Source organism: Python bivittatus, unplaced genomic scaffold (genome assembly GCF_059951505.1).
Source record: "Python bivittatus isolate LINGU-HERP-01145 unplaced genomic scaffold, Pbiv_v1 ctg000410_np1212, whole genome shotgun sequence".
In the NCBI taxonomy this organism is placed as follows: domain Eukaryota; kingdom Metazoa; phylum Chordata; class Lepidosauria; order Squamata; family Pythonidae; genus Python; species Python bivittatus.
Genome location: NW_028277067.1, coordinates 4,489,674 through 4,515,443, shown reverse-complemented (window position 1 = coordinate 4,515,443; position 25,770 = coordinate 4,489,674). Strand labels below are relative to the sequence as shown.

The following is a 25,770-nucleotide window of genomic DNA, read 5'->3' as shown; positions in this document are numbered from 1 at the left end:
AAGTTGCCAAGGTTGAGAAACACTGGTGTAACCTATAAGGAAGTTGCACAGTTGTTATATGTATAAGAACTTGTGTAAATGTAAGAAGGACTTTTTCTTTTAATTGTTCATTCTGTTTTAGATAACATCTGGAGCATGTTTATGAAAGCCAAGGGATTCTGTTGTTTAAAGCCCATCATTTATTTATTTGTTTGTTTATCGAATTTGCACAGCTGCCCAACTCCATAATGACTCAGGGCAGTGTCTCCTATTAAGACTGTTTGGAAGAATAAAAAACAGAAAAGAGCAACAAACATCTGGGAAGAGCAAAACAAACACATCCCTTTAGCATAAAACATTCCCACTATCCACCCTAGTCCAAGGCCTGGGGAAAAGCTAGATTTAAATGAGGTCAGAGTAGGGGTTACATAGATCTTGGGGGGTGGGGGTGCTGTCCCAAAGGCCACACGCTGCAATAGAGAAGGCCCATTTCTTGGATCCCATCAGATGACACTGTTTAATCAAGCCAACTGTAGAGAGCAAGGAAGTGACCTTGAGAGAGATATGCAAGGACTGTTACCTCAGCATATGGAAGTCTCCGGTTCTAAGCGGTCCAAATACCTTCAGGCACTTGGTGTAGTTAGAGTTGATCCTGAGTCTGTTCCACCCCATCCAAACCCCACAGCCTCTACACACTGGTACAAGACTTTGACAGCATCACTTAGTTGGGCCGAGGTTGAGATATGCAATTGGGTATGATCTGCATACTGATGATACCTGATCCCAAACTGGTAGATGACCTCACCTGGCAGTCTCATGTAGATATTGAACAGGAAGGGCAAGAGCGCTGAGCCCTGTGGCATCCTGCATGTCAGAGGCTTTACACTCAGTCTCTCCCCCCATGCCATCACCTACTAGAACCAACTACAGAGAAAAGAGGAGAACCACCATAATGCTGCATCCACTTCTGATCCCCATAGACAGTCCAGAAGGATACTATATTTGATGGTAGTAAAAGCTTCTGAGGGATTGAGAAGAACTAGGTGGTTTTACTACCCTTGTCCTGCCTCTGCCAAAAGCCATCAACACCTGTGGCCAGTGCTGTCTCAGTATTGTGTCCCAGTCTGAAACCTGACTGAAAAGGGCCTAGATAATCCAGGACCCTCTGCAGCCACAACCAACCACCTTTTCAAGGTGGCTGGCTGGACGAAAAGTGTCGAGGGTTGTCGGGCCAGGCGATAGTTTCTTGAGAAGAGGACATACCGCTGTCTCCTTAAAGGCAGGTGGAACCACCCCTCCCTCATTGTGGCTTTTTATTCTCTCTACCAAGAACTATATATAACATGTAGTGAAGTTAAATGCTTAAGAAGGAAATTTACAGTCAGGAAGAGGAAAAGCGAGAAGCTGAGTGACAGCAGCCCTAAGGAAAAGCTACTACCTCAAGCATTTGAGCGTGTGATGCTTTGTGTAAAGTGGAGGGAGAGAAAAATCAGTGGAAGGCATCCATGTCTCCTTGAGTTTAATTCAGGCGTGAATCAGAAAGCCCTTTAAACAGAGAATTTCTTCCAAGAGAGGACTGTAAAGGAGTATTCTGGCATCCTAGTGGGATGAAAGAGTAGGACAGAAAAAGGGGAAAGAAAGAGAGCCTGATTAATCTTTAGGAGTCATGAAGAAAAGAGAGTGGATGTGAAAAAGACAGGGACAAAGAGCTGGGCTATTTACCTTCATTGAATATTCCTTACTGCCTCATTTACAGACCTTGGCTAATGAGCCAGGATGTGTGTCCTGTGTGAGCATGTATAATATATAACACATGCCTATTTCAAGCATCTTATCTTGTAGATCTCAGAGTGGGAAGGAAGCATGGCTTTATTTTCAGTGTTCTTAGCTACCAAAAATAGACTGAGCACCCTCTCAGTCTGATGTCTTGTAGGATCAAATTAAATTGGACATTGAAGATGCTTCATTATATCTCCCTTCTCTCTTCATTTCTTCTAAGATCAGTCAAATGGGGAAGCAAATTTGATCAGGACTGCAGTATTGGAGAAGAATACTTTAGTTGTTTCTTCTGTTCCAGCTTCTTCCCACCTGACCTCCTCATAATAATAGGTACCAAAGTGTCAACTTCACCTTTTTATCAAATACTTCAGGCACCTTTCAGTAAGAAGCAAAACATGATGGCGAGTAAGGCTGTGACCACAGTGACTTACCATCTCATGTTCGGACTATTGCATTGCACTTTACCCAAGGCTGCCTTTGAAGATTGTTCAGACCACTGTTTCTCAACCTTAGCAATGTTAAGATGTGTGGACTTCCACTCCCAGAATTCCCCAGCCAGCAAGCTGGCTGGGGAATTCTGGGAATTGAAGTCCACACATCTTAAAGTTGATAAGGCTGAGAAACACTGCATCAGACACCGCAACTGGGACAGAATGCAGCAGCCTGATTGTTAGCCAGTGGGAGCCGGTAAAGCCATGTGTTATGCACACTGCACTGGTTACCAGTAGGTTTCCAGATATAATTCAGAATGCTGATTTTGACCCTCTGTGGCTCAGCTCAAGATAGCTCCAGAATTGTGGCCATGCCATAAAGGAGGGAATGCTTCCCATCCCTCCTCTCTAAGAGATGGCTGGGGAAGGCTGGAGGCGCAGCTTTTTAAGTATGGAATCATCTCCCTCCAGAGAACTGAATGGCCCTAAACTTGCTAGCATTCAGAAGGCAGTTAAAACTGTTCTGTTCTGCAGGGTGTTCGCATTGTGACTGATGCATCATTCATGAATAGGGGTTCTAGCTGGCTGTTATGTAGGTTATAGGTAATTTTTAAAACATTTTATCTTTGAAGGTATGATTGTAGCAGTGTTATTGTTTTGTGGCCTTGTTTATACATAACAAGTGTATAAAAGTGGAGTATAGTGATATATAAAATAACAAAGAGGAATATCTAACAGCAAAGAAAATGACTGGCCTTTTTTTTTTTTTTTGGCCATTGTTTACTTAAAACTGGGCAAAGATACAGCCAGGCAGAACAATGTTGAGAGATGTTCCAGATCTTGGGCATCCCAGCTGGAAAGACTCTTATCTCGGGTACTGGCTTGCAAAATATCTAACACAGTCGTCCCAAAGCAAGGTATCAGAAATGGATGGAGTTCCCATTCTGGCTCATATGCAGGAAGATGACCCCTAGTATATCCTGGTCCCAGGTCATTTAAACCAGAGATGTACAATCTAAGAATTCAAGCTGTGTATCCACCCCCCCCCCCCCAAAAAATATACAGCCCTACAGATGCTCCAAAAGTTGGCAATGAATTGTACTTTACAATATCACAGAAGAGAATATTATGTGCAAGGAAAAAATGTTTAACTTTAAATTAAATGTAGGGTTTTACCTAGCTCTAAACCATATTTGTTCTGAGCTCTCCTGTTTGTTTGTGTACAGCCCTGGGCACATTAATCAAAACCCCTGTGAAGCTCTTAGTCCTGGGTTTCACCAGAAATAATCCAAACTGCACACCAGTTTTGAACAGGGAAGTGCAACCCTGTTCAAGGCTAAAGATGGAAAGTCTCCAGTTCTGGATGGCCCAAATACCCACAGCCACTTGATGTTGCTAGAATTGATCCTGAGTCTGTTCCTCAGGCCCTAATCCTTCCAGACCCCCCTTCACAGCCCTAATTTATGCCTTTTCCGAAATGCCCTCTTTGATTTGAGTCTGAATGGAAGTTGGCATCCAGTGCAATGATACAATCGGTTAAATACCAGGCTGGCTGAATTGGCTCCGCTCATCCCAATGGGAACTGCAGTTTGTACCAATTTAAGCTTCTGTAGGCTAGTTTCAAGCCTAACCATTGAGAATGCCGTATAGTAATCCAACCTGAAGATGACCACGTGAATGGTCAAGCCAGTTCTGTTTTTGCCCACTTCTGCTACATAGAAGCAAATTCAAACATAGAAATAATTGCAAACAGCAACCCCCCCCCCCCCAAACTGTGACCCCAGAGTAATGGTGTCTCTTTCTGGCTTAAGTTGCTGTTTGTTCACCCTCATCCAGAGCATCTATACGATAGCAGTCCTGGACTCCCATTATTCCCATGATTTGATTAGATGAAAATGAGAGAAACAGCTGAGTGCCATCTGTATACAACCCAGCCCATTCCTTAGCAGAAAACAGGCACAGATTCTAGTGTGATGTGTACCCTGAACACATTACTAGGTTGGCACATTTTACTAAATCATACTGTGATTTGCTTGCTTTTAGCTAAATATATTATATCAGCCCAGCCACTGTGGTTTGTAAACAGATTTCTGTGCCTTAGTGTGATATGTATTCCCATCCAATAGGTTGTGGCAGCCGTGAATATCAGGGGAGAAGGAAAGAGAGTTGCTAAAGACATCCCCAAAGTTGTGAACTTGTGGTTCTGTGCTTGAAGCCTGTGGAGGAGGTGCAGCGGGGATGGGGGGAGGTAAGCACAGCAAAAGTTAAACATTGTGCATCTTCTCATAAATACGGGGGAAGGAGAGTTTTTGGAAAGGCTGGGAGCTGAGTCGCCAATGAGACTTCTATTTGCCAAGCTGTTTTCACAGCAGCTGTGTTAAAAATAGCTTGCAGGGGCTGGAACTACATGTCAAGAAATATTAGCCTTTTTTTTTTATAGTGTCTTGGCAGGTTCCTTGAATGTTGCAGAGGGTGAAAAAGTGAGAAATGGCAACACCTTCTGTTCAAGCAGGAACCTGAAGTCTGCACTTTTGAACATCTCTTTCAAACAGCATAATAAAGGTTTTGGGTGAAGGGGAAGATCTCATCCTCCCTCAAAGTCATCCCTCCCACCGGATGCTCCCCAAATGTTGTGAGGACCACAGTTCCTATAATGACAAGTGTCCATACTGGCTCTGTGTGCTGGAAGTTTTGACCTCAACATAGTCTATGTAGTAGTTGGAGGGAAGACTCTCTTATGGGGAGAAAAGTCCAGCCTTATCCCCCAACAGGCCGTCTGTCTTCAGCACATGTGTTCCTAAAGGGTGTATGATGCCTTCAGAAAGCCACAGCTGTTTCTGGCTCATCTGTCCCATATTCCTAGCCATGCAAAGCTATGATATGATTTGTTTGGTTTTGTTTTAGGGTGTTGTGCTATGTTGTGGTTTACCATTATAGCTGAGGGCTTAGCATATGTTTGCCAAGCTTTTGTGGATTATTTAGCAAACCCGGGTTAAACCAAACCAGTGATGGAACTCAGACAGACTCTAAAACAGTGTTTCTCAACCTTGGCAATTTTAAGCTGCATGGACTTCAACTCCTAGAATTCCCCAGCCAGCCATGCTGGCTGGGGAATTCTGGGAGTTGAAGTCCATGCAGCTTAAAGTTGCCAAGGTTGAGAAACACTGCTCTAAAAGAATATCTTTCAATCCCATTCCACTATTCCTATGCTAAATGTTTTGCTGTTTATTTGTATCTCTTCTCTGGTAGCCATGCTTCTTAGAAAAATCACTCAACTTCTTTGTCCAGAAATAATAACAACAATAACAATTATTGTTGTTATCATCAGCATCACCAGTACTTTGATGTGTCTTCTTTGAGCAGTGTGAATTTGAGAGCTTCCTTTGCAGAATTCTCTTGTTTAAAGACAGGGAATGAGATTGGATCCAGACTTTGCTCTGGAATTAGTTTTCAATCTGAGCATATATACCGTACGCCAGCTTTTCACAAACAGAATGACTGGATCCTCAGTGTTAATACTAAGCCACAAACCACAGTGGTTAGGTTCACACAAGTATTGACTTAGCATGTGGTGTGAACCTAACCGCTGTGGTTTGTAAACAACAATTTATGGCTTAATATGGTATTAAAAACTCAATCAGTTGTATTCATCCAATTATGGTTTCAACATCTAGTGTAACATGTGAACCCCCATCATGGCTTGTAAAGAACCATGGTTAAAATAAATGATAGTTTAATGCAATGTGTGAGTCCAGCACATATCTCCTTGAATATAAGAGGCCTGGTGGTGCAACTGATACTGTATGTGCTCTGTGATATTTCTCCTTCTTTATAATTGCTGCCTTACAAGGCTTAGTCTGGAAAGATGCATCTCTTTATCAGTTCTAACCTTCTGGTCCTTTATATTTTAGTGATTTTAACTTTTCCACTCTAATAACAAGCATTTTCAGATATTAAGTAACCAAAGAGCACAAAACAAGTGCCTGCTTGGGTTCCTGAACAAATGCAATGATGGCAAAATGATGGTACGTGTGTCATGATGTCATCCTGCAAATGACAGTTACGTCATTTGTAAAGTCATGCCTTTTACATTGCGATGCATGTGCCATTTATCCTCCATGGCCTCCCTTGTAGATACCAGTGGAAACAGCAGGCTCTTCTGTCTGAAGAACTTTCATCCTCTCCTTGCAGATTGTCCCCCCTCCCCAGTGCAAGAACTTCTCCCTGATACTTTGAAAAAAGTATGCAGGAACAGCTAAAGCAAAATCAGTCCTGGGAAAGGAGATGGTGTGAGAAAGAAACTCAAGATAATTCTGCCTTGAGTCGCTGTGATATAAGAGGGGGCACAGGGAAGGCTTCAAGATTCTGTTGTTATATCCTACAACAGTCTAGTAGCATTTCTGGAATCCTTGCATTGTTTGTTTCCTGACCTAGCCTGCCTCAAAGGGCTGACGTACTCAAGCTTACCTAGCATCAACCTTCTGTTTTGTTCCATTCTTCTCCCTCTAAAATAGCTTTCTTTTTCTTTTTTTAACTGATCCTGTTTCTTTTATATATTACATTAAAGCAGCTGAAAACCAGTACATTTGATATATGAAAGTTTCTGCATGCCATGAGCTTGAAAAGGCTTCCCTTATTCCATTTCCACACACTAGACCAGGGTTTCTCAACCTTGGCAACTTTAAGACGTGTGGACTTCAACTCCCAGAATTCCCCAGCTGGGGGATTCTGGGAGTTGAAGTCCACACGTCTTAAAGTTGCCAAGGTTGAGAAACCCTGCACTAGACTGCTGTTGCAAACCCAACAGCAACACTGTTTATGAAAGGAGGAAAGGGAATGAAAACAATCAAATATCACTGTACCATCTGTGTGGAGGGGGTATACATATGTACATATAAACACATGAACAGTTTTTAGAAGTCATAACTGCAAGTATGACAGTGAATTTAAAAAGAACTTTAGCCACAAGTTATTTGGCTCTGTGACTTCTTTTCAATTCTAATATAGTTTTATCAGCCGTTTAGCAGGGGCGAGTTCACTTTTCAATGTTGTATACAGAATTTGATCCACAGTAAAAGCTATTGATGATTTATTTCAATTCTAACATCCCCCAAGGGAAATAAATGGATGACTTGGGATTTGTAGTCCGTCTATACATGGACAAACACTGGGGCCCAGTGCAGGCTCCAGGTGGGTCTCAGGCACCTTTTTACAAATATCCTTCTTGAGCTAAGATAGATCTCGTGCTCCTGGATTGTGTGAAGTGAGGCAGCCTCTATTAGCACACCCGATTTGGAAGCCCAGCGGTATTTTTCGCTGCAGAGGTCTCAGCTCATCAGTAGTTAGTGGAGCTGAAACCTTTTAAGCTCAGACTGCAGAGACAGCTGGGTCCCCCCCCGCTCCCCCTAAACAGTAAAAAGCCACAGCCAGTGAGGTGTACAGACATGCTCATTTCCTCTCTCTCACCTTGCACTTCTCCCACCCCCAGCTCAACTTTCTCTATATTTCATGTCCTTTTGCTATTCCCCCATTTTTCTCTTACAAGGCTGAATTAATTTCACTCCACAGCCCATTTTAAAAGCCGGACCTGGTACATGCAAACTCATGGTAAGTGGGAGTTCTCTGAGCTTTTCCAGAATACTCTCTCTTCACAGGCATCCCAGAATTAGGAAACAGGACATCCACACTAGAATCATGCATTACTCTAAACCAGGGTTTCTCAACCTTAGCAACTTTGAGATGTGTGGACTTCAATTCCCAGAATTCCCCAGCCAGCAATGATTGAGAAATACTGCCCTAAACCAATACTGTGGTTGGCTGGGTTGTGGCTTGCTGCATTTATGAAGCCTGCCACTGTGATTTCTAAACTATGGTTTGGGGCTTAGCCTCGGTGTGAACCCAAATATTGGCAGTTGTTTAATAAATAATGACATGAGTACAATGTGTGAATTTTGCAGGAAGGGGGGAAACAGGCAGAATTTGGTACTGAGCGCAGAATTTAGCTTACTATTTGTAATGTAATAACATGTACAAGCAAATATGATGGAAGCAACTAAGGCTAGAGCAGCTGCTGATCCTACATCCCCCAACATCTCTTGTTTTCTCTCCATTTAACTTCATCATTTGCTCCAAGCTCTTGCTGCTCCTTTGTCTTTGTGGGATAGACTACCTTTTTTGAGCTGATAAAACCTGGGACTGACAAGTAGGGACCAGCCATTCACCCCCAAGCATCAGGGTTGAGTGAAAACTTTAACCTAGCCAGCTGTAGCCAGTGTGCCCAGATAGACCTAGCTGAACTTGGCAGATCTCTAAAAGTAAAGCAGGTTTGCATCTCGTTACAATATGGATGGGAAACCACAGGAAATCCAGGACAGTAGGTTAGTCTGAGAAGTTTAACAAAAATCCCAGAAGGGAATGAGAAACCACTTCCATTCTGTTGCCAAGAAAACTACGTGGATGGATTTCTCCCTGAAGTTGCTGGAAATTAAGTCAGAGTCAAACTTGTTGCTGAATACTACACCAGAGAGCCTTGTCTTTGCTGGGACTCAGGTACATCCAAAGCACCTAAGAAAGCCCCTGTATGTAACAACAACAACAACAACAACAACAACAACAAAAAGTACACATAGACATATTTTGGAAGTTTTAAGAAAATAATATTGGGGCTAGCCCTGGAGAATCTACTATCTCAGCTGATCGCAATCTACCACCTCCCCCAATTTAAAGTGGAAATATCAAAAGGTGGTCAGTTGTTTGGAACTTGATGCAGAAAATCTCACAAGGACTTTTCCCCCTGCTGGCAATAAATGTAATTAAATAAATAACCAGTCATTTGTAGTCCTTATAACAGGCAGCTAACATGGCTTGATGGGAGTTCCAGCCCCGTGGATTTTTCATTGTGTCAATGCTCTTTTCTCCTTGCAGATATGTGCAATAAAAATGATTATTTGTAAGTGTTAATAATGTAAGTCTCTAGCTTTTGCTGCAGCACAGAAGCTGGTCCTCGTTTCAAGAGCTGAAATCCCCCAGAGATTTCATAAGCAAAATATCTTCCAGATTTTATTCTCGTTGAGCTTACTGTCACTCTTTCCATTCACAGGGGAAGCTGTAAGAGGCACCCTGCTCCTCTTTCCAGATCCAGTAAAACACAAAACACTTCTAATTACCAGCCAACATCACACCTTTATTACCTTGCTTTCAGGACTGAAGACTGAGATCAGTTCTGTTGTGTTCTGTTCTATTTGCATCAAACAACCGTACAGACCTAGAATCAGGTTTACACTGATATAACAATAACTTTATACACCAGCAGCTATTTAAATCAGTGTGAATGGCTCGGTCCCCTCACAGTCCTGAGATTCTTGCTTGGAGAATGCAGCTCCTCTGAAACCTCCAAGACAAGTTAAGCCCCAAACATATTCAACAATCCTAGTTATCTTGCCAAGTCTTACAGAGAGCAGTTTCCTCTCCCCTCTTCTTAATTTCTCTTGCACTGCTACATTGCTGGGCTCGATTCAAATCCAGATGGACTACACATCGCTCTGTCCATCGTGATCTGCTCTCCTAGCTGTTCCACACCCTGGGCATTTCTTCTGCTCGTGGTCTCAATCCTTTTCCTATTGGCACATTGGGTTGATTTGCCTTATGGGACAGGGTAGGGACTTGCCCCCCACTCTGCTTCCCTGGAGCCCAAGCTGCAAGCAAGGACAATAGCAAGGGGGACATCCCTTTGTTTGTTTGTTTATGTATATTCAAATTTGTTATAGCCGCCCAACTCCAATGGACTCCAGAAAATCCATAAAAACAAATAAAATATAAAACCACACAGACTGGACTAAAATAATCTTAAAGGCAACACAAATAAAAACAAAGCAGGGGCCTCAAAATACAGTAATACATTAACCCCAGCCCTAGGATCAAACCAAATCCAGGTTTTAAAAGCTTTCCAGAACCCAAGGAGAGAGGGCATTTTCGGGGGTTTTGGGGGGGGGCTGTGCCAGAGAAGGCCTGCTTCCTCAGTCCTGCAAGATGATAACATTTAATAGAGGGGACCTGGAGAACATCCAGGTGAGAAGAAACAATTGGACACGTTATCTTAGGAAAACTGTTTATCCCACTCACTGTAAATCTAATTCCTTTTTTTTTTCTCAGGTTGCTTCGTTGATCTAACCACTTCCTTTTCTGCCTCCTAGCCATTTCTTCCAGGCTTGCGCGCTCTCTGAGCCAAGTCTTGTTTGTGTCTAGCAGAATCCCTGGATCTGTGGGTCCCCGGCTGTATCACTTGCGCCCCACAACTCCACACCTTTTATATCCTTTTCCCCAAACTTTGCTTTCAACATTCTCAGGTGATCTCTCCCTCCCCACAGAAGGTCTCAGTTCATATGTCCTTGTACTTCATCTTCTAAGATGCCCCGAATCTCATCCTTTGATCCCAGTAACTTATTTTCTCCTTGTTTATCTTTGTATCCTCACTCTTCTGTTTTGCATCCATCCATTCTATTACAAAGTTATTACTCCTAGCATTTTGCTCTGGCTTCACTCATTTGTTCCATTTTATTGCAACCCCCTGAGTCCCAATAAGGTTTGGTGTTGGCTATATTTATTTTGGGTTTTGGATGGTATCCTTAAGCATTTCTAATTCTTAGAAGTTTAAATGATTTTGCATTTGTTCATTTGAAAAATTGCTTTGGGGTAAAATCTACATTTCCTTTCCCAGACTATAACTTCAGTCATGGCCTTTCCCTAATTACAGATCCCATAATTTCCCATGGCCATGTTAGTTGGGGATGATGGGAGCTGAGATTATGGGAGCTGAAATGCAGTGCCACTAGAAGATGCCACACTGGGAAAGATTATGCTGTACCCCCATTGCCTGCTATGGGCTCCACTGATGTCAATCCTTTTAATACAGTAGCTGGCTGGAATTTTGTTGCATAGCAAAGTTAGCGTGACACAAGGAGAGTAGAAAACATGTTAGCAAACAGATTACTCAGAAAAATTAACACAAGCCAGATTACAGTAGCATGGATGTATAAAATATTGGAACCGAAAAGTAAAAGGCTAAATTATGAAGTTACTGTAAAATACTGGAGTACTAAACTACTAAAACTCCAGAACACTAAGGTACCGAGACCCTAAATTACTTATCCCCGGAACATCCTCGTTCTCCAATATTGGCCATACTTTGTCCAGATATAGCTGCTTCACCAGCAAATTGATTCAGCTTTCACTTGCCAGAAAGACCTAATGAAAAGAGCAGTGAAATGGAGCTGAGGTCTAGCCAGCCGTAAGCTCGCCTGTGTCCAGACATGCTAGAGACTGCAGCATCTGTGGCAGTCCCCTGGGCCCAGATGTTACCCAGTGGGTTGCTGTTACACCGAACAGACCTTTTCCTCCAGGCCTAGAATGTACCTTGAGTGTGGTTAGTGATGGCCTCTGCTCTGTGTGTTCACGGTCCTATTCTCACAACAGCAGGTCAGTGGAAAGTTTTCCTAACGATATGTTAACTACTTTAGGATCTTGTTCCACTGTTGACAAGCCTCTTTTCCCCAGCAGGAAGGAAAACAGTAGAGAGAGGATGGTTTTTCTAGCACATAAATGGCCTGCAGCCTTAAGCAATCTCTTTGCCTTTTTTTTTCTCTCTCTCTCTCTCTCCCTCCCCCCCCCCATGCAGCCTCCCTTCCAAATCAGATTAAAGTAGTTTTTGCTTGCTTTTTAAAATAGGAAACTTTTTCCTGATTCCCATGGGTCCTCCTCAAGTTTATTTAAGGCTTTTCTGGGAAATATGGAAAGAGACTGAAGCTTCTCTCTCCCTCAGAAATGGGGAGAAGAATTGTGTTGAATTCCCCTTTTGACCATTTCCTCAACATGCACCAAACAGCACTGCCTTCATTATTCTTCCTTTCTGGAATTCTGCAGCACAAATGGGATGATTGAAGGGAAAGGCAAAAATGAAGTTTATAAAGTATAGGAGAGCCAGTTTGGTGTAGTGGTTAAGGCACCAGGCTAGAAACCAGGAGACCGGGAGTTCTAGTCTGGCCTTAGGCACAAAGCCAGCTGGGTGACCTTGGACCGGTCATTTTCTCTCAGCCCTAGGAAGCAGGCAAGGGCAAACCATTTCCAAAAATCTTGCCAAGAAAACTGCAGGGATGAGTCCCAGCAGTCACCAGGAGTCAACACTGACTTGAAAGCACAAAAAACAAAAAAACCCATTGGATACTTCACCGCACCCAGCAGACACTGGGCAAAATTCACGGTGCTAATGTAATATGCCCCCTCCCCAGTGCCTGGTGTTATGTCTTTCCTTTTTCTTTCCCCTTGTCTGCTAGCTGCAACGGTTCAAACGCTCTCTCTCACTCAAGACCATCCTGCGCAGCAAGAGCATGGAGAACTTTTTCCTGCGCTCCAGTAGTGAGTTCAGGCTGCCCTCTGACGTCCTGCTCAGCCCTCCTGATTCCGCGCCACCCCCTTCTCCACCCCCAGCTCCCACCGAAGCAGAACCCTCCCCCAGAGCCCTCCACAAGTCCTTGGGGACCCTCAAGCCCATGAAGACCCACAGCTTCCAGGAACACATCTTCAAGAAACACAACCCTTGTGAAATTTGCCATCAGCTTATTGTAGGTAAGCAGCTGAATGCCTTGTTTCTCCACTGTCTTGATAACATTAGCTAGCCCTTGCCATGCACGCTCAGGAGCTGAACAGTAGCCATTCTTTTCCAATCCATGTCTGGATCACCTTAAACTCTAAAGGCTGAGCTACTGGAAAATCAGGATGACTCTTCTCCCCTTCCCCAAATAGGTGTACACTTAATAAGGATTAGGCATTGATTCTAGATGATGCTTGGACAAATATGCGTTGATGGCATTGGCTGCTGATGTACTTCATCTGCTTGAGTACTTCATCTGCTGCAGGGAAAGAATAGAACAGCTGGAGCACAGCCAGTGAAGGAGCAAGGAGACACATGCAGGCCTGATTTCTCTTTTTTCTTTTTTTTTCAAGCAGACTGACAAGAAGCTATCGGAGGTGGGTTGAAGCTTTAGAGGCCATGAAGTTTGATTTTCCTTTGCTGGAAAGCATTGTTGCTTGCCGATTGCTCCGGACTCATTGAATATACTAGTAAAATAATGTTTTTTCCAATGAATGCAGAGGAAAAATAACCCAGAAAAAGGGATGGGGAAAAAAAAATGGAAGATGATTGGGTCGTAATGGGCCACCCTCCAGATATGTTGACTAGGGAGGATGTGAATTTTCATCTACCTCATTAGAGGATATAGAGATGGATATATGGCCTGCTCCTTTCTGTCAGACATCTATTTCCTATCTTTTATCCTCTCTTCCCTCGCCTCTCGATATTATACCAACCAACACACATCCATTATCTTGACAGAAGATCTTCTAGCTCCCTTGTGTCCTGGTTTTACTTTTAGGAAACTCCAAGCAAGGCCTACGATGCAAGACATGCAAAGTTAGTGTGCATCTGTGGTGTTCAGAAGAAGTTTCTCATCAGCAGTGCCTGGGCAAGACAGTAAGTAGCTAAGCAAAGCTATGCGCGGGTTAGTATGGAGAGATCCAGAGAGGGAGAGCATGTACTGTATTTTAAAGTCTACACAGGGCAGATATAATGCAGGTGGTCCTCGCTTAAGTTACAAAGCATTACACTTACAATGGTGCTAAATGAAGGGACTTACGACCGGTCCTCAAAGTTCCAGCCATTGCACCGCCCCCATGGCCACATGAACAAAATTTGGACCCACTCAGGCCCACCCGCATTTGCCACCTCCTTTTGGCTGCCCACATATGTACTGCCGCCAGCTGCCCCTGCCTGCTACTGCCACACCACATACCATTAACGTACCAGCCAAGGCCTTCTTTTGCACTGCCTGCTTTCACGCCAGTGTAGCCAGGGCCTTCATTCGCATGCTGGCCAGGCCTTCTTTCACCAAAAAAAAAAAAAAAGGTTCTGGCCGCCATGTGAACAGAGGTCCTGGGTGGGGCACAAGAGAGAAGCCCCAGCTGCGCCAGCACAAAAGAAGTGCCTGGCCGGTACAGTAGTGGCACGTGGTGTGGCAGTGGGCAGGGCTGGGCGGTGGGGGCAGCGGGTAGGCAGGCAGCCAAATGAGCACAGATGTGGGGGAGATAGGTGGATGGGGGGAGCTGAAGTGGAGGCAGTCCCTTACCTTTTTCCAAGAATGGCTTGGATCCAGGTGGATCCTTGCCTAAAGACCACATGAGGTTCACTTAGCGTCAGCAACTGGGATTGCCAGATCTGCTGTTCTAAGCGGACCGGTCGTGTGACATTTCACTTAGTGACGGAGTTGCCTGTCCCAATTAGGATTGTTAAGTGAGGGCTACTTGTACCACAGACAGTGGTACATTCATACATATTGCAGGAAAAGGATTGGCAGTGATATAGGGAAAAGTGAAACAGAGGAGGGTGGATTCTGAAGTGCCTACAAAGTGTTCATTGGTGCATGTTGGATGAAGTTCTGTGTCAAGAGTACTAGGAACTGGATTTCTTTACACAGGCTTTATCTTGCAAACAAATCACTGAAGTTTGTTTTTTTTTCCAAAACATATCCCAGGTATTCTAAACAGGCATATACCTGAATAGGTTCTGTGGTTATAAAGATGTCCAGAAGGATCTTTCAAAACTGGATGAATGGTCAATCAAATGACAAATGTTCAGTTTAAATAAGCATAAAGTGATGTACCTTAAGGCAACACATAACCCTCCCCAAATTTCAGATATACACTGATAGGATTTGAATCGTCTTTAACCAGGCAAAAGATCTTTAGGCAAATTCTATGGTAGGAGAGAAACCATAGGGAACTGAAAATAAAACAGCCAGCATTGTAATGTCTGGAATATCTGCACCTGGAATGCAGTTCTGGTTGCCACAATTGAAAAAGGATAAAACAGAGCTGGAAAAAATGCAGGGCAGGGCAGACCAAGATGATCAGATGTCTTTAGCATCTTCCTTACAAAGAGAAGCTGGAACATGTGAGAATCTTAGCTTAGGAAAAGAAATGAGTGAGGGGGGCATAATTGAAGTATATAAAATCAAGCATGACATGGAGAAAGTAGACAAGATTTTCTCCCTCTCTCAAAACACTAGGAGAAGAGATCATCCAACGAAGCAAACTGAAAGGACATTTAGAACAGGCAAATGAAAGCATGTTTTCACTCAGCACATAATTTACTTGTGGAATTCATTATCACATGGCATGGTGATGGCTACTAATATGAATGGCTTTAAAGCAAGATTTGATGGACACAAAATCTAACAAGGTTTGTTAGTCTTGAGACCGAATGTTGCCTCTGGGTTGGGGACAGCATGCCTCCAAACATTAGTCTTAGGGGAACGAGGGCAGGGGAGGGTATCAATAGAAGAGAATATATGTAGCTTGGAGTTGCATTGTGGAGTCCTTGGGGTTCTCTGAGCTTGGTTGTTTCCTTACAGTTGTTTCGTCACCCGGCTAGGTAACATCTTCAGTGCTAACAAAACATCTGCAAGAAAGCCACCAAGCTCAGAGAATCCCAAGGACTCCACAGGGGGAGGGTGTGTCCCCATCTGCTGCTTAAGAACACCAGAGTCATCTGGATGGCCACTCTGGCAAACAGAATGCTGGACTAAGATAAACTTTGGCCAATCCAGGAAGGCTGTTGTTATGTAAGATCAAAACCAGCATATGTGATCAGGTTTGGTTTTAAAAATTGCCCCAACAAAAGAGAAAGTCTTTACATTGTATAAAACAAAACAAAACAAATCAATGAAGATAAATTCATTTTAAATTCATCCGCATGCTAAAAATACATATTTCTTGCAACCCATATTTTTCTCTACACTTACTGCTAATCCCAGCTGCCCAGAAATACTACTTTGTAGATTATGCAAGGAAAATAGCCCACTTGTTTTTAGAAGAACATGTTCCTCAAAATAAAGTCTCCTAAAATTAATTATCTCAATTCTTGCTTACCTAATACGTTTTTCTGCTTACACTGGCTAAATCAACCCATTCGTCCTACACATTCTACAAATCGAAAATAAATTAAAATGTTTTATTTTTAAACACTTGTATTTTTTTTTCACTCAAGAACATTCCAAAAAGCACTTGGCCACTAATAAACACTTTTTTAGGTATTTCTGAATCCACCTCCTCTGTTTTTGTTCTTTTACATTTGCCCTTAACAAATTGTGGCTTATGAAACCATGCTTAAATGAACAATGTCTTGCTACATGCAAACAGTTGCTTGCATTGCAGTCCTTCCTCCATGTGAGCAATAAACTAGGAAAAGGAGAGGTTTGATATCCATTCTAAGAATACAATTAAGAAAGAAAGATTGGAAAGCAACTTTAAAATACAATTTGTTCTAATTTGTGAACATTATGACATGCTAAACTTGCATTATTTATTTAGTTGTGCAAAAGGAGAAATCAATAAGCTGCAGGCACTAATTAAATTTGATTTCCTAGTTTTATCATGATGCATTGAATGTGCTTTCTGTGGCATACCAATTGACGTTATGAAACAGAAAGTGAAGGTTTTGTACCACTTAGAGCCAGTTTCTATAAGCTAATTTTGCTTTTCTGTATGCTTCAGATTTCACAACTTTTGTTTTATTATATTCTACCTTTCCTCCAGGGATTTCAAAACAGTAGGAGCGGGTCTCCCATTTTGTCTTCACAGCAGCCCTAAGAGATTGATTGATTGGTCAGATCAGATCAGATCAGAGTTAGTGAGTAACCCAAGGCCAGTGGATGAGTGGGAAACTTTCTTGGTCGGAGACCAAACCCAAACTACTACACTATACTGCTGTGATTTTGCAGGCAGACTTCTAGAAGCAGAGAGTAAATCCAAGGATCACCATTTTCAGAAGCTGATGTGCAGAGGTCTGGACTATTTCCTGTCCTGTTTTACTTTGCTTAAAATTTCTCTGAGGGTTAAGTGATAAAGAGGAAATAGAATATAAACTGGTCCTTAGCAACCTTTCTAGAATGGGGCAAAACATGCTTCCTATATTAATTCACTCTCGTCTTAGTAACGTGGCAGAGGGCCAAGCATTTGGTCCTCCACAGTAGGCCAGGGAAATATTCTCCTGTCCTTTGTTCCTCAGCAGGCAACCTCTTTCCGCCGTAATCTCAGTTCTCCTCTGCTGCTGCATGAACCACAGCCCCAACCAGCCCCAGCCAAGGAATCTCCCCCTGCAGGTAAGAGTTCAGTCATTCCCAAAGGACTTGTGGGTAAAATTTCTGACAGAAGCTCAGCCACTGAAGAAGGACGATGAGGTACTCCCAGGCTGCTGACTCCTAGCACTGCCAGCCATGGTTCTCCAAGGGGTGGGGTCAAGATGGCAGCCATGCATGTGCGATGCATGAAAAAAAGTGGCCAGGCGTCTACTGCATGCTCACAGTTCCTGTCTTCTGACAGCCCACCCCACAAATGCCCCTGCTGCCTCCTTAATAAATGTTCTGGGGTAAGAAAGAAGAAGCAGTGAGAAAATGCAGGAGGGTTATACATGGAAGATGACAGCGGTCCTAAGGTCACCAAGTAAAATGCCATCATTGAGGCAGGGCAGTTGCACAGAGGAAAAAAATGCTTCATTGTGGAATTCAAAGCCTTCCAGATCCAGTTTAGCAAACAGAGGTTCTCTATCAGAGGGCCAGGGAGCTAGCAAGAATTTGACTGGTCATTGCAACTCAACTCAATCCATCCAGATTGTAACTAGAAAGCATGGTGGGTCAATCTGACTGATGGAAACTCATTTGGCTCATTACACAAGCAATTTTACAAACCACCCAGGACAGCATCTGCCAATCAGAGTACAAAATAATAAAGTGACCCTGCTTATGACAGCTTCCTATGCTTCTCCTTCATGCTTGACAATCCAATTCTGAAGTGTCTCTTGTTCATCAGCAGGCCCCAGTGGAAAGGTGGATCCCATTTATGAGACTTTGCGCTACGGTACTTCTCTGGCCTACATGAATCGCTCCAGCTTCAGCAGCACCTCAGAGTCTCCCACCAAGAGTCTGGTATGGTCCCTTAATGCAAAGATTGCATTTTGGTAACATTAACAGGTCCCTGATGAATATACTGGGATTGTGGGAAACCTGTTTAATATCTAGAGGGAAACAGTGGGGGAAATGTTACTGGAAATGGGATACATGTGAAAAAGAATAGGAGGAAAGATGGAAACTATGAGTAAATCAAGAAAGCAATACACACGTGTTCTTGTATCAAAACTAATTTCAAGGCTGCTAGATTTTTCTTTCACTGGTACTCATGCCATAAAGAGTCAAGCTCAACTTGAGGGAGCCTCTAGTCAAAACAGGTAGCAGCATCTAGCCAACCTTGGTTGACCTCAAAGAAGCTAAGCAACATTGAACCTGATTTGTACTTGTATGGAGGAGTATTTGGAATCCCAAGGCTCTGAGTAGATGGAAAAGTTGAAAAGAAATTGCAGAAGAAGGCCATGACAAGGCACTTCTGTGCTGTTTCCCCCCCAAAAAAAATACATGAACCCTAGAATACCTCTGAGGGTTTGGATGATGACAGTCACTGCAACTATTCCTCTCCCAAAGTCCTTCCCTGTTCCTAAGCCCTTCCCTCCAGAGCCAGTGATTGTGATGGAACTGTTTAAATTGGCTCTTGAATACACACACACACACACACACACACACACACACACGTCCATACATACATGTATTCTAGACTCCCGCCTGATTCTTTGCTTCAGTACATCTTTCTCTCTTCCAGAATGAGAAGGAGGAAACAGCTCAGAACACAGAAGCAGGTGGATCAACAGCAGAGGAAAATATGACTGATAACGGTGAGTAGAACTTCCATTCCCGCTTACAATACGACATATGTAAAATAACTTTTTTTGTCAACCATGCTCAGAATTTACCTACCCCCACCCCCACGCACACACGTGCACATGTGTAAGACATGAAAGGAGGAATAGGGTTGCACATGCTGGCCCTGTTATCGATTCCTGCTTGCTCGACCTGCATTAGCCTTTGTGCACAGAGATACATCCACACACAGACACATACATCAATCTCTCTTTCTCTCTCTCTCGTTCTTTGTCAAATGCACAAAATTAGGAGGAAAAGATCTATGGGGCAAAGGCTAACCTGTGGTCCTGCTCTCTGCTCTCCCTTCCTGTGCGGAGAGGTGTAATGTCCAAACAGAGCTATTGTCTAATTCAGAATTTCCGTGGAAGCGTACATCTCCTTCTTTTGGTCTGTTCTGGGCTGGAAGTGAAATTCATCCCAGAAGTTTGTAGGGTAGACTTCTTGCTCTATTAAAAGCAAGAAGTCTTGCTCTTTCTGATTATATCTTATTTTACATGAAGCATATTGTGTCTTTTGTTTTGAGTTACTCAATGCTTGCTTACCCATAGGTAGGCTGGTACAATCTATCTCAGAAAAAGAACATTCTCTGCCAAAAATGGTTCCAATGCAAATTCAGACTTTCAGTCTTAAGTTATACTGTGAAAGGCAAGACTGGCTCAGAGAGGGAGGCTTGTGACTTTATAAGGTGTTCAGCTCTTAATGTTATGCTAAAGGTGAGGCTGAGGCTGAGGCTGTTTTAGAACCGTAGCCAAAAATGTCCCCTGTACAAACACTCCTCAAATTGCAGCAAAGATCGTTGTACTTAAAATTTCCCCTCAAGGCTAGGCATATCAGATCTGGACTGCAAAAATTCAACCAATCACTTGTTGTTCAGTTTGGTCACCTCCTAGTCTTTGTAACTCAAAGGATATCATTTTGCCCAGATTCTCTGTCAGTAACTGCTTCTCTGATTTCTTATAAGTTCTTGCTTGTGCCATCAATTATAATACCTCGTCACCTTGTCTTCTGTTGAGCTCTTTTTCAATTGCCTTTGATTTTTCCAAGCGCCACAGTCTTCTCTGAAGATTTTTCTCTTCATGTTATGCATCCAAAATATTCAAGCTTTAACTTCATTATTTCTGCTTCTAGCCAGCAGTCTGATTTTACTTCATCTGGCGTTGAATGACTTATTTGTTTTTGTGGTTCAAGTTATTCTCAGCAATTTTCTCCTGCAACACAACTCAAAAGATTAATTTCTCTTCCTTCAGCCTTTTAATGGTCCAGCTTTTACAGCCATGTTACAACTGGGAAAACCATTGGCTTGACAATATGTGCCTTTATTGTCAGTGTAATATCTCTGAACTTTAACATTTCATCTAGATCTGTCATAGTCTTTCTCCCTGTGAATGTATGAGCCCAGAAAGATAATGTTTGTTCCTACTTAAACTCTTACTTCACTTATTTGGATTGCATCTGCATTGCCTCTAGATATAAGCAGATTTTTTTTTTAATAGTGAGCAGAGACCAGCCTCTGCAAAATCTTGGATTCCTGTATTATTTCTATAAGTAGCTCTTATTCTTCCCTGGGGGAGGAAAAAAGGGATGCCTACAGAAATCAAGTTAGGGCCATGTATGAATCTAACCATTCTCTGGTTCCTGCATTGTATTAAGGCACAGCTTATTGAATAAACCACAGTTAGCCGGATTCACAAATACACTCAGATATAAACCACAGTTTAAAAACTTTAATGGATGCTTTCACACTATATGCTGAGGCAGTGTTTCTCAACCTCAGCAACTTTAAGATGTGTGGACTTCAACTCCCAGAATTCCCTAGCTAGCTTGGGAAGTTGAAATCCACACATCTTAAAAGTTGCTGAAGTTGAGAAACACTGTGCTACGACAAAACCAAACTTGGCTTAGTAAGTTGTAAGAATCCAGTTGACCGGATGTTGTTTTGTAGTGAATTCTCCAGAATCTCCTGCCATCTCTGATGCTGGATTGCATCCTTTTCTTGAAAAAACTGAAGGAAAGAAAGAATGTATGTGTTGTTGCATATGGGAATGTTGAGCCTTGATACCCTTTCTCTTTTTTCTTTCAGTTTTCTCAGTGGCAGCAGAAGGCGAGGGCCCCGTGTTGGAAGAAAAGAACTCAGGGCAACAGGTAGAAAATTTACCCACTTCATATCAAGATTGAGGAAGAGCAAAGATCCATCCAAAAAATGTGGGATCCAGCAACTTGAGAAAAATGGCTTCATGAATAAGCCCCTTCCCCAGTTTTTTTCTCTCCAGAGAGAGGGGGGAGAGGGAGGAAGGAAGGCAGGCAGGCAGGGAAGGGGAGAAATTGCACATGATAAGGTTATACTTTTTATAAAATTATATTTGGTTTTATTCCTTTTTAGAATTCAAGGGCAAAAAAAAGATAGTATAGTACAGTAGCTCAGCTTTAAAAATAGGGTTGCATGGGACAACATGCCACAACTTTCCATTTTTAAATAAGCCTACTTGATTACCTTCTGTTTGGGGATAATTATTTCATAGTCCACTCCAGAAATTCTCTACCCTTTCTTGTCAAACTCTGGTTATTCAGTGATGGTGCACTCTGAGAAAATTCCTTAGTGAGTCAGGAAGGAGGCAGGCGTTGTATATGCCTGTAGAATTTCTCAAATAAAAAGTATTGAAGGACAATGAGAATGACTGGCAAAATAAATCCTACTAGACACGTTTAAGGGAACTGTGCTTCGTGTTGAGAAATGAAGACTGAGAAGGCCATGACTGCATTCTTTGGAGAGATTTTATCCAGAAGAAGGCCCTAACCTGTTCTCTGTCAGGAAGACAGATTCTGTTTGAAAGTTAAGAAAAACTTCTTGACAGCTAACGCAGTTCAGCAATGGGTTCGGTTTCTTAGGGAAATGTGCGAGACATGTTTGGACAGGGTGGGTCAGACATTTGTCATGAATGCTTTAATCTGGGTTTCCTCATTGAATGGGGGTTGAATTCAGTGGCTCAAATGGCCCCTCTGTGATTCTGTGAACAATTTAAAAGGTTCAGAGTCCAGCTTTTTAAGGAACAAAGTGTTACTTTCAAAGAAAGGAAAACTGTGGAAAAAATACAGCCAAGCAAACGAGCAATTTCAGGATGGATAAAATGGCTGGGAAAAGGCCCCTGTCAGCTGAGTGCCTGGCTCTTTCACACAGCTTCACTTTTCGGCTGCCTTCTGCCCTGTCCCTGACCTGTTTCGCCCACCCTGCACCCTTTCCCTTTCACAAATTCTTTCCAACAAGCCTACACCATCCCTCGTACGGAAAGTAGCAAGTTCTGGAAATCATGAGATCTTTATCAGTCTGTCCCAAAATAGCATTTTGCAAAAGCTGTAAAATGTAGGAACAGTTTGCATCAAATGGTATTTTGTTGTTTTCTTTTTAGTCCAAAGCTGAACACAGCCTCTCATGTATCAAAATCTTAGGCGTTATTACTTAGAAATATATGCTGTTGTGTTCACTGAGCGGATACCATATGACTGCAGCCAGAGGCTCTGGTAGTGAGCCCCAGTGAATTTAGTAAGATTTACTTCAGAATAGATCCTTAAAGACTGCACTGTGTATCTAAAGCCTGCAACTTTTCTTCTTGGCTCATTCCTTTTCCTCTAGCCAGCTCAAGGCTGTACGCGCAAAGAGGTCTCACCCATGTACTCTTATGTTGCTCTCTACAAGTTTCTGCCTCAGGAGAACAATGATCTGCCACTGAAGTAAGTCTGCCCTGATCCCAGATTTCCAGTGTAGAAGTCCAGAGTATTAGATGGGCATGGAATGGTCAGTTCTTGGGCTGGGAGAGCTTGCTGATAGGGCTTAAAGTGGTTTAAAAAATTTTAATTTTTAAACTTTTTGGTAACATTGCATTTTAATAGTCACTTTTTAATCTTTTATGATGATTGTTTTTACCTATTTGTTATTTTATTCAATTGTTGTACGCCACCCAGAGTCGCTTTGTGTGAGATGGGTGGCTATATAAATGTGAGATAGATAGATATATAAAAATGAAATAAAGGGGCTACCGCTCACAATTAAGGCTGTGGTTGCTGGTGAGGACACCTGCTAGTAGTGGCTGAAGTATTACTAGTAGGGTATATTTTGTTTTGCCCAATGATGCCATACAGACATTTTTTATACTGTGACATTCCCTGCATCTCATTACCCAAAAGGCAGCTGGAGGTAAACCAGACTTTGTCTGTCCCTGCAGGCCTGGAGACCGAATCATGCTGATAGATGATTCCAATGAAGATTGGTGGAAGGTGAGCAGAACATTCTGACAGAACACAGAGATCTGAATATGTATCTCCCATGTTCAAATAAAATATCCTCTGCTATCAATAAATAAATCAAAATGCAAAACACAAAACACAAATAAGCCTATCCTATATTAAAAAAATATCAGGATAAAACAATCCAACTCCATATCTGAACAATTGCCACCAATTGTGTTTGATTGATCGATTGATTGGATTTGTACCCTACTTTTCATTCAGGAGCCCAAGGCAGCTTATGCAGTGCTCCCTCTCCTATTTTCCCCCCACAACAACAACCCTGTGAGGTAGGTTGAACTGAGAGATAAGAATTGGGCCAAAGCCATCCAGTGAGCTTCCATAGCTTAGGAAGAACTAGACCGGGTCTTCCTGATCCTGGACCAGCACCTTAACCATTGCACCACACTGGTGACAATGAGTTACAGCTCTCTGAAAAGAGCTTTGCTGAATGATAATAAGGAACAGGATCCTGAACAGCTCGGGGGGAGGGAAATCTGCAGCCCTCAGGTATTGGGTGAAAAGATTCTACCTGCAACCCTGAAGGGATGGAGGACCAGTGCCTCAATACTTTTGAAGGTATTAGAAACTGGAGATTCTATCATTATAATTGTATGATTTAATTGTAAACAATTATATACTTCTCTGGGTCTCTTTTCCTCAACCCTGATAGAACCATAGATAGCCTGTGCTTATCCGAGATACTGGAACAAGCCTTGTATGGTCTGCAGGCCAGGAGGAAGGCTGCCCTGGTATTTCTTTCTTTCTTTCAGTGTGTTTTTTTCCCAACTTTCCACAATGAACCATAGAATGGTTCTTTGAGCAGCAAAGAACAAAACCGACACAGTGGGCTCTAGTCAGATTTCTCACTCCTTAATGTTGCTACTATCATTCTGCCTAAGACCATCTGCTTAGCAATCAAGGAATGCAGATTGTTGGTCCTGCAAACCTTGGAAGTACCTGCTGTAGAGCAGCTTTTCCAAGCTGTCGCTCCAAAGCGGTGTTTCTCAACCTTGGGAACTTTAAGATATGTGGACGTCAGTTCCTAGAATTCTGGGAGTTGAAGTCCACACATCTCGAAGTTCCCAAGGTTGAGAAGAACTACTCTAAAGATATGTACATTGGGACCAAAATTCACAAAAGCGATGTTGGTTGGACATTCTGGGAGGCGCAGTACCAACAAATTAGTAAAGTACAGGTTGGGGAGAGCTGATCTCAAGAAAGAAGGTGATGAAGCTGAAAAGCAATATTCTGAAGAATCGCCTGCAGCAAACAATAAGGATGGTTCCCCAACCCTTATCGTGTAAAAGCAAGTGTAATGGCAGATGCTTTACTTGATTCAGATATTTATTTCTAAATAGAGATTGCCCCTCTACATTGCCCTTATGAAAACCCTCCCCCCAGGTGCTTCCCACCCATAACATACAATAAAAATTTGAAAACAACCCATTACAAAAACAAAAAAATGTAATTATATAGTGAAAATCAATAGAAACCTGATGAAATAAATACTTTTTTTTATTGCGTGTTGAAAAAACAGCAAACACATGATTATGCGTGTATTTACTGTAAAGTGAGCAATTCTCAAGGCACAGTTTTGCTTGCTATGGCTCTTATTTAAAATCCTGAAAATTACAGGTCTGAGTTTATAATTTTTAATTTAAGAGGCCAAGTTTCTATCCCTCTTGATGAGAAACGTATAATAGCACAAACATTAGCACAGACTTTTGTGGTATGGACCTTGCTGACGTTTTTGTTTTGTGACCTAGGGAAAGATGGGAGACCGCATCGGCTTTTTCCCAGCCAATTTTGTCCAGCGAGTTCGTCCAGGTGAAACTGTCTGGAGATGCTGCAGGACTTTCTGTGGGAACAAAGAACAGGGACAGCTGAGCCTTAAAGAAAACCAGGTAGGCACGTATGCCCCAAATATAGAGGTGGTCAAGTAAGGCCTTTGGCTTCCTTTTACAAAGCCCGTCTGCAAGCAGTCAGTTCAAGTCTGGGAAGACATGCCCTGCCCCTCAGCTGGCGCTTACCTGAGCTTGAAGAAGTGGGAGTAGAATGGGGTCGTCCAAAGGAGAAATAAAGTGGCAGTTTCGGTCATAACGTTTCTGTAGTCCTTGTGAGAAAAGGTTCCCTCTCCCTTAAGGTAAAAGGTGAAGACTTATTTGAGCCAAGCATGACTCCTGGTAAATTCATGGACAAGTCCATGTGGTTTTTGAGCAGCAATACAGAAATAGCTTGGCTGGCTTGTTTTCAAATCTAACCCATATTTCTGGTATTCCCTATTGAATCCAAACACTCACCAGGTTGACCCTAAAACAGAATTGTATTGTTCTTCAGTCCTTGTGACCTGGTGGACATTATTTTGCTGGAACAGTCTCTCAATAACTGCTTTATATTCTTGCAAGTTCTTGATTATGTTATCTGTTGATAGTACCTAGCCATCT

At 42.5% G+C, this 25,770-nt stretch overlaps 1 protein-coding gene across 5 annotated transcripts in view; it reads left to right on the top strand.

The window, feature by feature from the left end:
* Window positions 1-25,770, top strand: part of STAC2 (SH3 and cysteine rich domain 2) — a 40,520-nt gene that overhangs the window by 11,210 nt on the left and 3,540 nt on the right. For 2 of the 5 annotated variants that reach the window (XM_007422370.4, XM_025177616.2), the window contains exons 2-10: window positions 12,518-12,809; window positions 13,616-13,713; window positions 17,305-17,398; window positions 18,105-18,220; window positions 18,945-19,017; window positions 21,126-21,187; window positions 22,674-22,771; window positions 23,263-23,314; window positions 25,093-25,230. In XM_007422370.4, coding sequence (XP_007422432.1) covers window positions 12,518-12,809; window positions 13,616-13,713; window positions 17,305-17,398; window positions 18,105-18,220; window positions 18,945-19,017; window positions 21,126-21,187; window positions 22,674-22,771; window positions 23,263-23,314; window positions 25,093-25,230 — 1,023 coding nt within the window. The remainder of the gene's footprint in view (window positions 1-12,517; window positions 12,810-13,615; window positions 13,714-17,304; window positions 17,399-18,104; window positions 18,221-18,944; window positions 19,018-21,125; window positions 21,188-22,673; window positions 22,772-23,262; window positions 23,315-25,092; window positions 25,231-25,770) is intronic. The other 3 variants (XM_088143396.1, XM_025177612.2, XM_088143395.1) reach the window with 3 other exon arrangements.